The sequence below is a fragment of the Neophocaena asiaeorientalis genome, unplaced genomic scaffold (genome assembly GCF_003031525.2).
Source record: "Neophocaena asiaeorientalis asiaeorientalis breed wild unplaced genomic scaffold, Neophocaena_asiaeorientalis_V1.1 scaffold784, whole genome shotgun sequence".
NCBI lineage: Eukaryota > Metazoa > Chordata > Mammalia > Artiodactyla > Phocoenidae > Neophocaena > Neophocaena asiaeorientalis.
The window spans coordinates 817,133-832,568 of record NW_020174692.1 but is presented as its reverse complement, the minus strand read 5'-3'; the positions used below and the strand labels follow the sequence as shown (position 1 = coordinate 832,568).

Genomic DNA, 15,436 nt, shown 5'->3' with positions numbered 1-15,436 from the left:
TATCTCTTCCCTCTTGCATCTCCCTCCCTCCCACCCTCCCTATCCCCCCCCTCTAGGTGGTCACAAACCACCGCGCTGATGTCCCTGTGCTATGCAGCTGCTTCCCACTAGCTATCTATTTTACGTTTGGTAGTGTATATATGTCCATGCCACTCTCTCACTTTGTCACAGCTTACCCTTCCCCCTCCCCATAGCCTCAAATCCATTCTCTAGTAGGTTACAGCATAATTTTTAACTACATATTTTCTCCTTAAAAGATGATCTGCAATTTATTATTATGCTGTCCATGTTATTGGGCATTTGTTTTCATTTTTTGCTGTCATACACTGCATACTGTATTGAGTATCTTTGTAATGAGCAAAGAGCATACACATTGCTAAGTTGCTTTCCAGAAAGATTATATGAAATTATACTTCTCTTAGCAGTGTGTGTCTCCAAAACCTAGAGAAAAATAATTTGGTTTTCTCAAGATTAAAAATTTCTTCATTTCTTTGTGTTTCTTATAGGGGGATTTTGGCAATTGCTTGGAGCATGGCGGATCCTGAATTGTTGCTGAGCTGTGGAAAAGATGCCAAGATTCTCTGTTCCAACCCAAACACAGGAGAGGTATGGGGAGGAAATGTTTCTCAAACTTACAGCTATTATAATATTTTATCTCTGGTTGAATAAGAAAATTTCCATATGAATTCTTTAGTACATGATTAAAATTAAGAACGTGAAAGTAGACGGAGGTGTATGTGAAATGTAACTCTAGCAGAGATTTTATTATGAGCATTATCTAAGCTCAGCTGTTTCATCTGGGGATATCAATCATTGAAATAGTGTCTTTGAACCTAGTAATCACCCGCCATTTCCAATCACAGGTGTTTAACTAGACTCAGAAATACTTGGTTTGATTTATTTACTGTGTTTTCTGGAAATAAGTGTCCTCAAAGTAGGAGTGTTCAAGGTTTGGGTCTTTTTCTTGCTTTACCTTTCCTGAAGATCCTCTTTGATTTTTGGAAATCAGTGGATACAGGTTTTTAATCTCTCTTTTGAACTGTACAGCAAGAATATAATACTTTATAATAAAATATTTGTCGTATGTTCTACCCATGAACTTAGATGGGGAATTTTACCTTATTAAATATAAATATTATATAAATACAATTTCATTTGCTTTGGGTTGTGGACTAAAAATCTCTTTTACCTATTATTTTTCTTCTTCTTAATGGTTGAATGGTTTCCCTCTCTTTCACTAGTGGGCAAGACACCATAGATTCTAATTACAGCTTTTAAACTTTTATTGCAAGTGCCTTCCCAGTTGCCCTGATGGTATGCTAGTAAAAATAAGTATCTTTGGTGGGTGTTTTTAATTAATTAATTTATGTATTTATTTATTTTTGGCTGCATTGGGTCTTTGCTGCTGTATGCAGGCTTTTCTCTAGTTGTGGCGAGCAGGGCTACTCTTCGATGCGCTGTGCAGGGCTTCTCATTGCTGTGGCTTCTCTTGTTGCGGAGCACAGGCTCTAGGCGAGCGGGCTCAGTAGTTGTGGCTCGCGGGCTCTAGACCGCAGGCTCAGTAGTTGTGGTGCACAGGATTAGTTGCTCCGCGCTATGTGGGATCTTCCCAGACCAGGGCTGGAACCTGTGTCTTCTGCATTGGCAGGCAGATTCTTAATCACTGCGCCACCAGGGAAGCCCTGTTCAATAGGTTTTAATCTGTAACATTAAAATTAAAGCAAGCACTTTTGTTATTTGATTTGTGGTTTAAAGTTTTCAGTTGCAGTGATGTCTGTAAGAATATAGAAACATTAATGTTAGAGGAGACGAGAAAAAATAATAATTTTTGCTTCATAAGATTTGTAGACCAAATAATGAAAGTGTTTCATTTTACACTGTGCTTTCCCAAGTGAGTTCAAAATTCATGGAAATTACTGTTCTTTTTCAACTGTGTAATTTGATAAAATGATTTTTTGCATATGCTTAGTTGTGTGTGCTTGGACTTTGAAGGAATAAACTTTTAGTGCATGCTGCAACTAAAAATTGTAGTAGATTTTTATTCAAATGCAAATTAGGAATAGACAAGTGATTTAGATATCAAGAAGCTAATAGTCTTATACATCAGTTTAAGCATCAAAGAGGAGCAGGCTAAATGCCTTTTCACTTTATTTTCTTATAAAATAAAACATTATTTTAAATGTCAAGGAAGCCAAAGTTAAGTAAATTTGATTCATTTCTTTTTTTTTATTTCACTTTTTTTTTTTTGTGGTACATGGGCCTCTCATTGTTGTGGCCTCTCCCGTTGCGGAGCACAGGCTCCGGACGCGCAGGCCCAGCGGCCATGGCTCAAGGGCTCAGCCGCTCCGTGGCCTGTGGGATCCTCCCAGACTGGGGCACGAACCCGTGTCCCCTGCATTGGCAGGCGGACTCTCAACCACTGCGCCACCAGGGAAGCCCGATTCATTTCTTAAAGCCATAAAACCTGTGCTCCTAAGAACATCAGTTACCATCACACTGAGTTAGTAACAATTATTACATTATTACATTGTAAAGTTAGTAAACAATTATTACATTATTTATTTATATCAGCCATTTTTAATAGTTTTTCTGTATTCTTTTCCTTCTAAAGAAAACTGATAATGCCAAATTCTCTTGATTCGGCAGTAATAAGAATGATGTGTACATGTTTTCTCACTTGACAAGAAGCCAAACTTCTTGCTGAATTTTTCCTTCTCAAGAATTTTTTTTTGAAATTTGATCTTCAAATAATCTAAACATGGCTCTTTGGATCTTGGCAGGCAAAGTCGGTTGGCTAGGACCCCATCGATCTTTTAGAGTTCAGCAAGTTGACCCTAATAGAGTATTCTGGTCTTTCGGGTGCATCCTCTAGTACCATTTCAGTAAAAACAGGAAAACCTCATTTTTTAAGATTTACTTATTCCAAATCTGGTCAAAATTTTGAGCAGCATTTCTTTTTTTTTTTTTATCATAATGTACTTTAAAGAAATTTTTACAATTGTTGTTTTTCCTGGCTGGATACTTTGTAAAAGTAAATGTTTAATAAAGTTGTATTTGTTGATCATATTAATTCAGCTGTTTTGGCTATAAAGTGGCTATACTTTTTTCTGACTTTTTTTTTTTTTTTTTGCGGTCTAGGTGTTATATGAACTTCCCACCAACACACAGTGGTGCTTTGATATTCAGTGGTGTCCCAGAAATCCTGCTGTCTTATCAGCTGCTTCCTTCGATGGGCGTATCAGTGTTTATTCTATCATGGGAGGGAGTGCAGATGGTTTAAGGCAGAAACAAGTTGACAAGGTAATAAGAAGTGTTAAGGTTTTTTATTATAACACCTGAAAAAAATCATCTTACTGTGTAATTATTTTGAAAATAACTTTACTGATCAATGATACCAATTAATTGGATAATTGTGATAAAAAATTTCTTGGATATGACTTGAAAACATGTAATATAGTCTTGCATAAGTTTCAAAAATCTCACTTTATTTTATTTTTTAGCTTTCATCGTCTTTTGGGAATCTTGATCCATTTGGCACAGGACAGCCCCTTCCCCCGTTACAAATTCCTCAGCAGACTGCTCAGCATCGTATAGTGTTGCCTCTGAAGAAGCCACCCAAGTGGGTCCGAAGACCTGTTGGGGCTTCCTTTTCAGTAGGTGGATTTGCTTTTATGGTCCATAAACACAAAGGACTTACAGTAAAGTGTTACTATAGGATCACTCAGATGGAAGAGGGCTGAGTTTGAGATGTTTGTGAGTTTTCATCACTCAGAAAGGTTTCTCGGGAAAAGTGAAACCTACTCCCTTTTTTTCTTTTAAACTGTAATAAAATATACATAACAAAATTTACAATTTTAAAACTTACAGTTCAGCAGTATTGAGTACATTCACCTTGTTGTGCAACCTTTGCACCATTCTCCCTACCCCACTTTATTAAACTTGTCTTCCTTCTCTATCTCTCCTTCCTTCATTCCTTCTTTTCTTTTTGAGAGGGTCTACATTCTAATTGTTACAAGGTCCACTATGGTTGGACATCTAAACTATAGCCTCTAACCTAGCAGCACTTACGACAGCACTAAAGCTGATATTTTGATTCTCCATCTCTCGTACTGGGTTCCAGACTCACGTGGGGAAGAAAGGAGTGTTATTTGTTGTCTTTATAATACTTCAGTATTAGTGAGTGGACATGCACTTTTCATTCCAAAGATGAATATATAGTGAACATCCTCTGTTTGTCAGGTACCACTTTAGGCACTGGAAACACACCTGTGAACTAGATAGAGTCTCTGTCCTCAAGTAGCTTATGTTGGGGGGCGGAGAGGCTTTTCTGTACAGTTTTATTTTTCTTTTAAACCTTGTCCATACATAATTTTATAATAATAAGTGTTTTAATTACTTAGATAAGGAAGGAACTAACTAGATGGATGGTTAGGATTCAGTAAGTAAAGTGGAAAGTGATAAAAGCAAAGATTCAAAGGCAGGAGAGCAGATAGTGGAGAAGACCAGACAAGAGGGATGAGAGATTAATTAAATCCATAAGTGACGTAATCAAAGGTCTATTATTTAGGAAGATGAGAGTATGTAGTATGGTTTGGAAGGGGGAAAGACAAGAGTAGATGTGCAGTCATACAGCAGTTCAGTGCAAAAAGAATTAGGCAGAAAAATAGCAATGTAAAAGAAAGAAATCAAGAGATTTCAGAAGAGATCAACACCTAGACCTGAGGAATGAATTTGAGAGGCCAAATGAAGAGTTCTGAGCCTGCTTAATAGGAGAATGACAGCAAACATGTACATGGGAGCCCCCCCATAGAGAAATGAAGACCCCAATGAGTGGCAAAACCTAAGTGCTTATATGCTAGGTTGAACAAAGAATGGCAGTTGTGGAACAGTAACTAAAATATGTAGAGACTGATGGAGATAATTTTTATTTAACAAGGTCTGTTTGTATAGAGTTCTCCCATCCTGGACTCCCGTATCTGGTGATAAGGATGTATCTTTCCTCCTGGTGTAGGGAGAGCAGCTCTCACATGTGAGTTTCATCTCCTGCTTTCAGAAAGAAAAGAGGAGGTCAGGGTGCCTTTCTTGCTCCTGTTGTTTTTCAGTATTCTTCAGCTCAAAATAATCCTTAGGTCAAATGGCATATTTTGTAGCAGCATAATCCACCACCTTTTAAAACGTGGAGCCTAGAGTAGAAAGGGAGGCAGATACATACAGCTAATAGTTGAATCAAAAGAGAGAGATAGGGCTTCCCTGGTGATGCAGTGGTTGAGAGTCTGCCTGCTGATGCAGGGGACACAGGTTCGTGCCCCGGTCCGGGAAGATCCCACATGCCGCGGAGCGGCTGGGCCTGTGAGCCGTGGTCGCTGAGCCTGCGCGTCCGGAGCCTGTGCCCCGCGACGGGAGAGGCCACAACAGTGAGAGGCCCGCGTACCACACACACAAATATATATATATATAATATACTGAGGGCGTCTGGGATGGCAGAGGTGACATTTGCCCAGGCTTTGAAGAGGAGTAGCATTTAGTATGTGGAAGTTAGTAAAAGCAAGTAGGTGAGAAATTGTGGGGCCCAGCAACTGGGACCTTTTATGTAGAAGGTGGGTGGTGTGAAGAGGAATAATAATTGAGGGCTGGGGTCAGATTGTGGAGTAGGGGAGTGTATCACCAATTGCATCCAGAGCCAGAGTTCTTTTCCTTTAGCCAGTTTACAGTCAGTACGTTTGAGGGCCACATCCTTGTCGTTGGAACTGATTTTGTTTACTTGTTCTATTCTAGTTTGGAGGCAAACTGGTTACCTTTGCAAGTGTCAGAACACAGCCTCAGCAGGGAGCTGAGCAGCAGCTGCAGCAGCACCACGTGCGCATCAGTCAGGTCGTGACAGAAGAGGAATTCCTTAGCCGGTCAGCCCAACTTCAGCAGGTCGTGCAGTCACAAGGATTTGTCAGTTATTGTCAGAAGAAGATTGATGCTTCTCAGACTGAGTTTGAGAAAAATGTGTGGTCCTTTTTGAAGGTAAAGTTGGTGTTAAGCAATTTTATTTCATTATCTGCAAATTCAGCTATTTCCATCATATTCTAAATCTGTCTTCCTGTTGAAGAAGCAGTCGAGAGAATGTGATTTGGGGATCTCCTGATGAAATTAAACCATATGGAGAGTACATGACCTAACACTTTATGTCAAGAGTTCTTCCTTCTCTGCTGTGAAAAGCCTAATATGAAATACTTTTTTAATAAGTAAAAAATAATATAATAGCTATTTTTAAGTGAGAGAGACATAACATTCAACAGACCTATTTTAAAATTAGAACATAGAGCTTAGTATAATAAAAACACAGAGTATTTAATTTTTATAGTAGGTCTAATTAAGGAAAATGGGGAAAGAGGGAATAGGTATAGGGGAGAGGGGTTGGAGGCATTTCTCAATCCTTCTACTGAGTAGAAGGATTTACGACAGTAGAATAATAAATAGAATTTGCCAGTTTGTCATTTTGTCTCCATGGGAATATCTGTTTCTCAATTCTGTTTTCCAAAGAAAAGAAATCTTGAATGCAATCAGGTTAAATTTATATTTTGTGAGTAAGTATTAGTTTTAAGAAAGAGTTTTAGGACATCACATGTTTCACATAATGTGAGTTTTGCACTCATGTAACCTTTGGACATGACTTTGGTTTTACAAAAATTAGTTTAAAAGTAAGTTTTATTCAACCTGGGTAATTAATTACTAGTAGGCTTACTATTTTAAAAAATAACTTCTTTAGAAAAACTTCTTTGGATTCTCTTATAAACAACCTTTTGGTTGATATAGTAAACTTTAGGTAATTTTAATAATTCTGCTTGGAATTTGAGCAGTTAATTAAAAATTAGGCCTTTAAATGCAATTCTTTGTTTCAAGAATATGTCTTTTTTTAAAGGTAAACTTTGAGGATGATTCTCGTGGAAAATACCTTGAACTTCTAGGATATAGAAAAGAAGACCTAGGAAAGAAGGTAAACTTTTGGAAAAGTTTAAAGGCTGTGCTTGCACAAATAAAATATTTATGTAGCATAGGTGTTTTCATTTTTTAAAAAGTTCAACACAGATTGTTTCAAATCATTCAGTAAACATTTAATAAGAATTTATGCTTGGTTGCCAAAGTTTTTCATACATGTTGTTAAAGGTGAAACTCCTCATTGTACCTGAATTTAGAAGCTGCTAGAACCACCTTTAATTCAAACTCGATTTAAAGAGCTGTGTCAGGGAGAATTGGTTCTTGAAAGAAAAGAAGCTGTGAACCTCAAACACTGGGAATGACATTTAGTTTTTTAAGATGAGGTGTAGCCAGCGGCCCTGGAGGAAAGAGGGGGAAACTTAAGAGATCACCCTGCATTCACTACAGCTTAAGTGATGAAAAAGAGGGTACTGTTTTGCACCCCCGCTGTTTATGCCTTCAGCCCATAATTCCCAAACTGTTTATAAAGTTGGTGCAGCTCACAAGTAACTAGTAAATATTTTGGAACAAGGGTGTTTTATTCTACTAAACCTGAATAAACAAAAAGCCCAAGTGATTTGCTTAACATTTTAATGTAAAAAAAAAAGATTACTTTTTAAAAAAGGAGGTCATATTCCAGTTTTATAGTTTTCTTCTCAGAGCGGCTTAATAATTATTCCACAATGTTGACATAAACAGCAGTTAAAACACTCTGACTTTGGAAACCTTGAAGGATATATTTAGAATTCTTTGTATAATTTGTATTAACCCTTTGTCATTCTTTGAAAATGACTGAAGTCTTCTATAGCATTGCAGAGTTATCGCATATGCGGAACAGGTTGGATACTGTGCACTCTGGGCAGTCAGTGCTGAGCACATTGAAGATTAGTCCCCTTTAATGTCAGATAGACCTGAGCTCACATCACAGCTCCGCTGCTTACTGATCATGTATCTTTCCTCACTCCTTTAGATTTTTTATATTTAACTTTATTATTAGTCTAAACTTCTTGATGCTATAACTTGGTTTGCAAGAGATTAATATGAAAGTTTTACTGCAAACCTGTTAGCAAAAAATGAGGAAATAAAATTTGATTGTCAAAATACGTCTAGTAGCAGTTCTTTCCATAGTAAGTCTCTGAAGAAATATTTTTTTTAATTATAGTTATTTTATTTAAAACAAAGTAGAAGAAAACATGCTTGTTTTGAGGTTAGTTTTACAATTCGAATAGCAGAGTAAGATGACGTGTGAGCAATAAAATAGATCCATGTAACTGAAACTAGCACCATTGAGAATCAGTTCTGCAAAAATTTTATTCTTTTCTTAAACATGCTACCCCTGATCTGAATTTTGGATTTTTGCCAATGACAATGGAGTAAGAGGTGAACATTTGCTATATGCCTTGAAATAGAATTCCATTTGGTAGCTGAGTTGTTGTCTTTATTTCAGATTGCTTCGGCTTTGAACAAAGTGGATGGACCTGATGTGGTAAGAGAAGACCTTTAAAAATAGCTACCTTCTAAAATTTTGGTTTAGGTCATAAAGAAGAAAATATAATTTAGGAAATGTGTTTTATTGCTTTACATTGTAAAAACAAATGCTTATTGTAGGCATTTTAATACATGAATAATTCTCTTCAAAATAGCATAAGTTATAGCTAGTAGAGCTAGTTATAGCTAGTAGAAATTCCTATGTTTGAATTTCACAACAGAGGTAAAATGAAATCAGTGACTGCTCAGATACTTAACATTAAGCTCTTTGTTGCTGAGGGACATTTGGCAGGAAAGAAGTGTTAGGTCTTAGCAGTAATGGCTCCCTGCTTTTCCTCTAATGATGTTCCTCAAATAAATTTACTTAGTGTTGCTTCTTATGATTAAACTAGCTCTGAATGTTGTTGGTTGGGTCTTTTGTCTTCCTTGTTCACTAATAACCTTTTAATGCTACATTCTTCACTTTCCTCTGTCATTGTTTTGTGTACCAAAGGCTCTTAAAGACTCTGACCAAGTAGCACAGAGTGATGGGGAGGAGAGCCCTGCTGCTGAAGAGCAGCTCTTGGGAGAGGTACTTATTTTTCTCATTTTTAAGTACATTGGGAAAATATGTGATATTTGTTCATCTCACATTGAAATATGGAAAATTTTCTTGACTACTTGTTCCAAAATAAAGCTGGAGTTTTCTTAGAGATGTTTAAGGTAGAAGTCTGTTTACTAATTTGATAGAAGTATCATCTCTAAAATTTTTAGTTCTCTGACCTAGCTTCTGGATTATATGGTTTAAAATTAACAGCTGATGTGAGATTGACTTAGTTTGGTCAGATGCATATCAAGATGTCAAATTGAAAAGATACTTTATTCAGAAATCCACATTGCATTGCATGTAAAGGTAATGTTTTTTCTTGACACATTAATATTTACAACTCACTATCAGTGGCATAAGCTTCTGAATTAATCTTGAACTTTGAGTCCAAGTAAAGAATATTTCACTAAATAATCTGATCGTCCTGATTCACTATAAATGCATCCTGAGTTGTAGTGACAATTTTTATAACTAGGTAAAAAGAGTCCTTGAAAACAGAGTTGTATCATTAATTTTTTTCCTTTTAATTTTCTGAGTTTTTTTAAGCCACTAATATATAATTCTATAATTTACTTTTCTTGCTTTCTAATTATATTTCATCTTAGAAAATTAATCAACAAGTTCTTGTTTCTCATCTCATATTTGACTTTTTCATTATTCTTTGTGATATGGGGATATTCTGATTATATAAAGTTTCTTACAACCTTTTACTAAGTTATAATTCCTCAGTATACAGACTATTACAAGATGATTATTAAAAATACTTTCCTTAGAAGTGGATCTTGTAACATTTATTTAACTCAGGAATACAGGATATGGGTAAAATCTTGCCGAAAATTTGAACTAATTTTGGGAATACATAGAATTGTAGGATACATTAAAGAAACGTACTTTCATTTATATACAACTGGACTAACTATGTATTATCAAAGAGAGGGCCGTTTGTAAATACACTTGTGAATTAATAGGTAAATATATATTTAACAAAACAGTAGTCATCAATGTGTGCTTTCAGAATATTTGAAAAAATGTTGTTTAAGGTGGTAATATCTTCCCCTTGATGATGCTATTATTATGTAAAATAAAACATAGTAGCTTACACACTAAAGATAACCAGCACATAATAAGTTGTGCATTTTTTCACTTTATGTATATTTCAGAAGTCCATATATAAAAGTTTATTAGTTGCTTTTTGAAAGCAAATTTGAAAAATTGTTAAAAGATTTTTTTGGTAAGTTTGTTAGTGAATATAATCAGATCAGTATCTGATTTATTCCTCAGTATGAATAACAAGTTTTACAATTTTTTTTTTTTTTTTTTTTTTGCGGTACGTGGGCCTCTCACTGTTGTGGCCTCTCCTGTTGCGGAGCACAGGCTCCGGACGCGTAGGCTCAGTGACCATGGCTCACGGGTCCAGCCACTCCGCGGCATGTGGGACCTTCCCGGACCGGGGCACGAACCCGTGTCCCCTGCATCGGCAGGCAGACTCTCAACCACTGCGCCACCAGGGAAGCCCGGTTTTACAATTTTTTAATTTCAGTTTTTAAATTCTAAAATGTTTCTCTTTTGTTGGGGAGAGAATTAAGGTTATAGTTATTCTCCTGTAATAGTTAGTATTAACTAATTAAGCATTATTAACAGATGATGCTCTACTGTGCTCTACACTAAAATTATCCAATTCAAAAATGCGCCTGACTTTGAATTCTAGGCACTAACATTCTGATGTGTAGGTAACACGAGCACAGAAGATAGATATTTTATCTCATGTAAGACAGATGTGTTTTTTCTTTTAATTTCTCTGTAATCTCTGACACATTTTATTTTTTGTCATCTTTTGAATTTTTATGCATAGAAGAGAAAGCATTTAAAGTATTTACCAGCAGTATGCCTCCATTATATTTCTTTTCTTCTAAAGAAAGAAAATATTGAATTTATTTTTACTCAGTCTTACAAGTAGTTTCAGAAATTTGTAACAGAACTGTATATATTTTTACCAGACCAACCTGCTGTTCCAGGTGTGACTAATTTAAGAGAACACAAACTCTCTAATTGAATTTTAGTATATTTATAAATAATCTGTTTATATTGCATTTATATAAGGACGCCAGGTGGTTTTCTTTTTTTCACGACTGAGTCAGTTAAAACCGAAAGACTCTTATAACTAACTATACCTATTAGAATTTTTAGACGTGTTGAAACAAGGTTGTTTTAAGATCTAAATTAGAAAAATGTAAAAAAAGAAAAAATGATCTAAATATAGTATAATTTAAAACATCTTGTGGGACTTCCCACAAGTGGGAAGTGGCTAAGATTCTGTGCTTCCAATGCAGGGGGCCTGGGTTCAATCTCTGGTCAGGGAACTAGATCTCACATGCTGCAACTAAGAGTTCGCATGCCTCAACTAAAGATCCCTAACGCAGTAATGAAGATCCTGTGAGCCGCAACTAAGACCTGGTGCAGCCAAATAAATAAATAAATATTTAAAAATAAATAAGTAAAACATTTTGTGTGTTTCAAGCTACTGTTAGTTGAGGTATCTAAGAAAACAAAAATTCTTCAGCTTCAGTATCTTCTGAGCTCCCAATATGGATATGTACACTTAAGTTTGTTTAACATTATTTCTGAGGACTTTGGATTTTATTTATGATTGTATAATGAGAGTTAATACTTAATGAAATCATAGTTCTTAGTTTAAACTTGGATCTGAGAAATTTTCTGGGATAACTTGGCATGTCATCTAGTCAGTTTTTTTATGCATAGAAGAGAAAGCATTTAAAGTATTTACCAGCAGTATGCCTCCATTATATTTCTTTTCTTCTAAAGAAAGAAAATATTGAATTTATTTTTACTCAGTCTTACAAGTAGTTTCAGAAATTTGTAACAGAACTGTATATATTTTTACCAGACCAACCTGCTGTTCCAGGTGTGACTAATTTAAGAGAACACAAACTCTCTAATTGAATTTTAGTATATTTATAAATAATCTGTTTATATTGCATTTATATAAGGACGCCAGGTGGTTTTCTTTTTTTCACGACTGAGTCAGTTAAAACCGAAAGACTCTTATAACTAACTATACCTATTAGAATTTTTAGACGTGTTGAAACAAGGTTGTTTTAAGATCTAAATTAGAAAAATGTAAAAAAAGAAAAAATGATCTAAATATAGTATAATTTAAAACATCTTGTGGGACTTCCCACAAGTGGGAAGTGGCTAAGATTCTGTGCTTCCAATGCAGGGGGCCTGGGTTCAATCTCTGGTCAGGGAACTAGATCTCACATGCTGCAACTAAGAGTTCGCATGCCTCAACTAAAGATCCCTAACGCAGTAATGAAGATCCTGTGAGCCGCAACTAAGACCTGGTGCAGCCAAATAAATAAATAAATATTTAAAAATAAATAAGTAAAACATTTTGTGTGTTTCAAGCTACTGTTAGTTGAGGTATCTAAGAAAACAAAAATTCTTCAGCTTCAGTATCTTCTGAGCTCCCAATATGGATATGTACACTTAAGTTTGTTTAACATTATTTCTGAGGACTTTGGATTTTATTTATGATTGTATAATGAGAGTTAATACTTAATGAAATCATAGTTCTTAGTTTAAACTTGGATCTGAGAAATTTTCTGGGATAACTTGGCATGTCATCTAGTCAGTAAGTGAATAATCATATTTAAATTTTGTTTTGCTGGTAAATTATTCCAGTTTCATCTGGCTAAATTGCTGCCCTTTTCATCTCCTTAGCGCATTAAAGAGGAAAAACAAGAATCTGAATTTCTACCATCAGCTGGAGGAACATTTAACATCTCCATCAGTGGGGGTAAGAATCTGTTGGTTTTGATTTCTAATTTCTTTTAACCATTTGAAAGCAAATAGTCCCTGAGTTTAAGTTAGAAACGTTTTGTCACGGGTGGTAGAGGGTTGAAAAGAACTCAGTTATCATTTAGTACATGTAATCACTACCTTAAAAATGATGGTATGATCTGAAACCTATGTGATAGAAATTGTAAATGATCTTTATTATTACATTTTAGACAATCTGGAAAATATGTTATTTTACCTGATTTTACTTATATGTATCTCAGTATATTTCCATAGATATCAACAGTTTGTGTTAGAAATTAATCCACCAGTAATATTCAGAAATCAGCATTGTGTTCTCCATTGTGTGTGTATGTAAAAATTCATAGGTGTAGTGTTTTTTTCTTGTAACAAAAAACTTTAACTTGGGTGTGTTATTTCTTTATTGCAGATATTGATGGTTTAATTACGCAGGCTTTGCTGACGGGTAACTTTGAGAGTGCTGTTGACCTTTGTTTACATGATAACCGCATGGCTGATGCCATTATATTGGCCATAGCAGGTGGACAAGAACTCTTGGCTCAAACCCAGAAAAAGTACTTTGCAAAATCCCAAAGCAAAATTACCAGGGTATGTTATTTTAAAAATAAACAAACAGCAGCATTTGTTTATAAAAGCAAAGCACTCTTATTATAGATAATTGAGATTCAGATAACAGTAAAGAACAAAAAAACCCACCCATAATTCCTTGACCCAGAAATAGTTATTGTTGATAGCTTGGCATGATTATCCCAGTTTTTGTTGTTTACATATGTAATACTTTAAATGAAATATTTTTATTGTAGAAAAGTTAGAACACAGAAAATGTTAAAGATAATAATTTTAATACCCCCTGATTCTTCCATCAGATTGGTACATATCCTTTTGTATCTCTTTCTATGTATTTGTAGAATTTTTAAAAACAATCATTTATACAGGTATATATGTGTGTGGTTTTATGTATAAATGTTGTCACTTACATTGTAATCATTTTCCCGTATCATTTAAAGATTCTTAAAAAAATTTTTAAATTGCTGTATAATATTCTATAGTAGGGATTTATTATTTCTCTTATTTGGGGATGTTTAGGTAGTTTCTAATATTTTCCTAATGTAGTTGAGATAGCAGTAAACATCCTTGTTGTGCCTAAAGATTTGTGTGAATTTCTAATTGTTTAATGAGGCTGTAGTCCTAGGAATGGAATTTCTGGTGCAGAGGGTCTGTACATTTTTAAGCCCCTGCTTGATGATATTAAATTTCTTTCCATGAAAGTTGTCCCAGTGTTCAGTCCCAGCAGCTTTGGTTGCTGTCAGTGTCCCCAGCCTTGTCTTGTGTCACTCCCTCCCCTGTTATCTTTTAGCCACACTGGCTGCCTTTCAGTTCCTTACATACTCCACGTGCCTTTCTCTCCCAGGACTTTGCCCCTAGTGTTCCATTGGTCGGCAGTGTTTTTTCCTTCTCGATGAAATTAATTCTGACTTCATATCTTAAATGTCTGTATGCTCAGAAAGCTTTTCCTGATCCATCAGACTAAAAGTCATGTCCTCCTGTTAAATGTTTTGGTAACACCCTATAGTTCTCCTTCTCAGCATTTTATAAAACACGTTAGTGTGATTTTGTTGTTGTTGAGGAAAATATCTTTTATGTCAGTTGGTTTAAGGATATACTTCGCTTTGCTGCTACTTTATTTTTCATGAAATACTGTGAGTAGTAGTTTTGAAAGATTAATTGATTAGCCAGAGTTAATTTTTATCAATATACCAAAAGCTTTTAATTCTCCTTTTGTTTTCCTTTCCTAAGCTAATTACTGCAGTAGTGATGAAGAACTGGAAAGAGATTGTTGAGTCTTGTGATCTTAAAAATTGGAGAGAGGCTTTAGCTGCAGTATTGACTTATGCTAAACCAGATGAATTTTCTGCCCTTTGTGGTAAGAAAATGAGCTTTATATTTATATTATGTATATGGCATGGTATATTGTAAATAAAATTAATGGCAGATTTTATTTAGAAATTTTTGTAAACCTACTAATAACAGATAAGAAAACGAAGTTCTCATTTGAATGCTTTTCTCAGTTATTATTAACTATGTTGCTTCTCCATACCTACTAGTCATTTTTTTAAATAATATTATTTAATGATATTGGTTTCAGACAGACCAAACTGAGACTCTTGCTTCTGCCACTAACTAGCTATATGACCTAGGAAAAATTAATTTCTAAGTCTTAGTCTTTTCATATGTAAAATGGCACATAATCAGCTCTCACTTAATAAATGTTAGCTTGATAAAATTAATAATTATAACATTTGAGTAGAAATTACCATTAAAGGCCATGACTGAACTGATGACTAAGGAATAGTATTTATTATATACAAGAACAGAAGCTTTAGGCTGCTAGTATAAAAATGAACAACCTTGAAAGTTTTATGAAAATGTAAAACTTACAAGATATTAACTTTCTATCATAAATAATTTAGAGTAGTCTAGCTATCATTGATGTTTATTCCAAATGTGCCATATTTTAGTCCACTGCTTACAAAAGCACCAGACATGATGAAATGC

At 35.0% G+C, this 15,436-nt stretch overlaps 1 protein-coding gene across 9 annotated transcripts in view; it reads left to right on the top strand.

The window, feature by feature from the left end:
* The window catches only part of SEC31A (SEC31 homolog A, COPII component), a 65,621-nt gene that overhangs the window by 21,223 nt on the left and 28,962 nt on the right, over window positions 1-15,436 (top strand). For 7 of the 9 annotated variants that reach the window (XM_024758885.1, XM_024758884.1, XM_024758882.1 and 4 more), the window contains exons 8-17: window positions 507-606; window positions 3,139-3,300; window positions 3,501-3,653; window positions 5,776-6,012; window positions 6,911-6,985; window positions 8,414-8,452; window positions 8,948-9,025; window positions 12,782-12,857; window positions 13,290-13,468; window positions 14,678-14,804. In XM_024758885.1, the coding sequence (XP_024614653.1) occupies window positions 507-606; window positions 3,139-3,300; window positions 3,501-3,653; window positions 5,776-6,012; window positions 6,911-6,985; window positions 8,414-8,452; window positions 8,948-9,025; window positions 12,782-12,857; window positions 13,290-13,468; window positions 14,678-14,804 (1,226 nt within the window). The remainder of the gene's footprint in view (window positions 1-506; window positions 607-3,138; window positions 3,301-3,500; window positions 3,654-5,775; window positions 6,013-6,910; window positions 6,986-8,413; window positions 8,453-8,947; window positions 9,026-12,781; window positions 12,858-13,289; window positions 13,469-14,677; window positions 14,805-15,436) is intronic. The other 2 variants (XM_024758886.1, XM_024758883.1) reach the window with 1 other exon arrangement.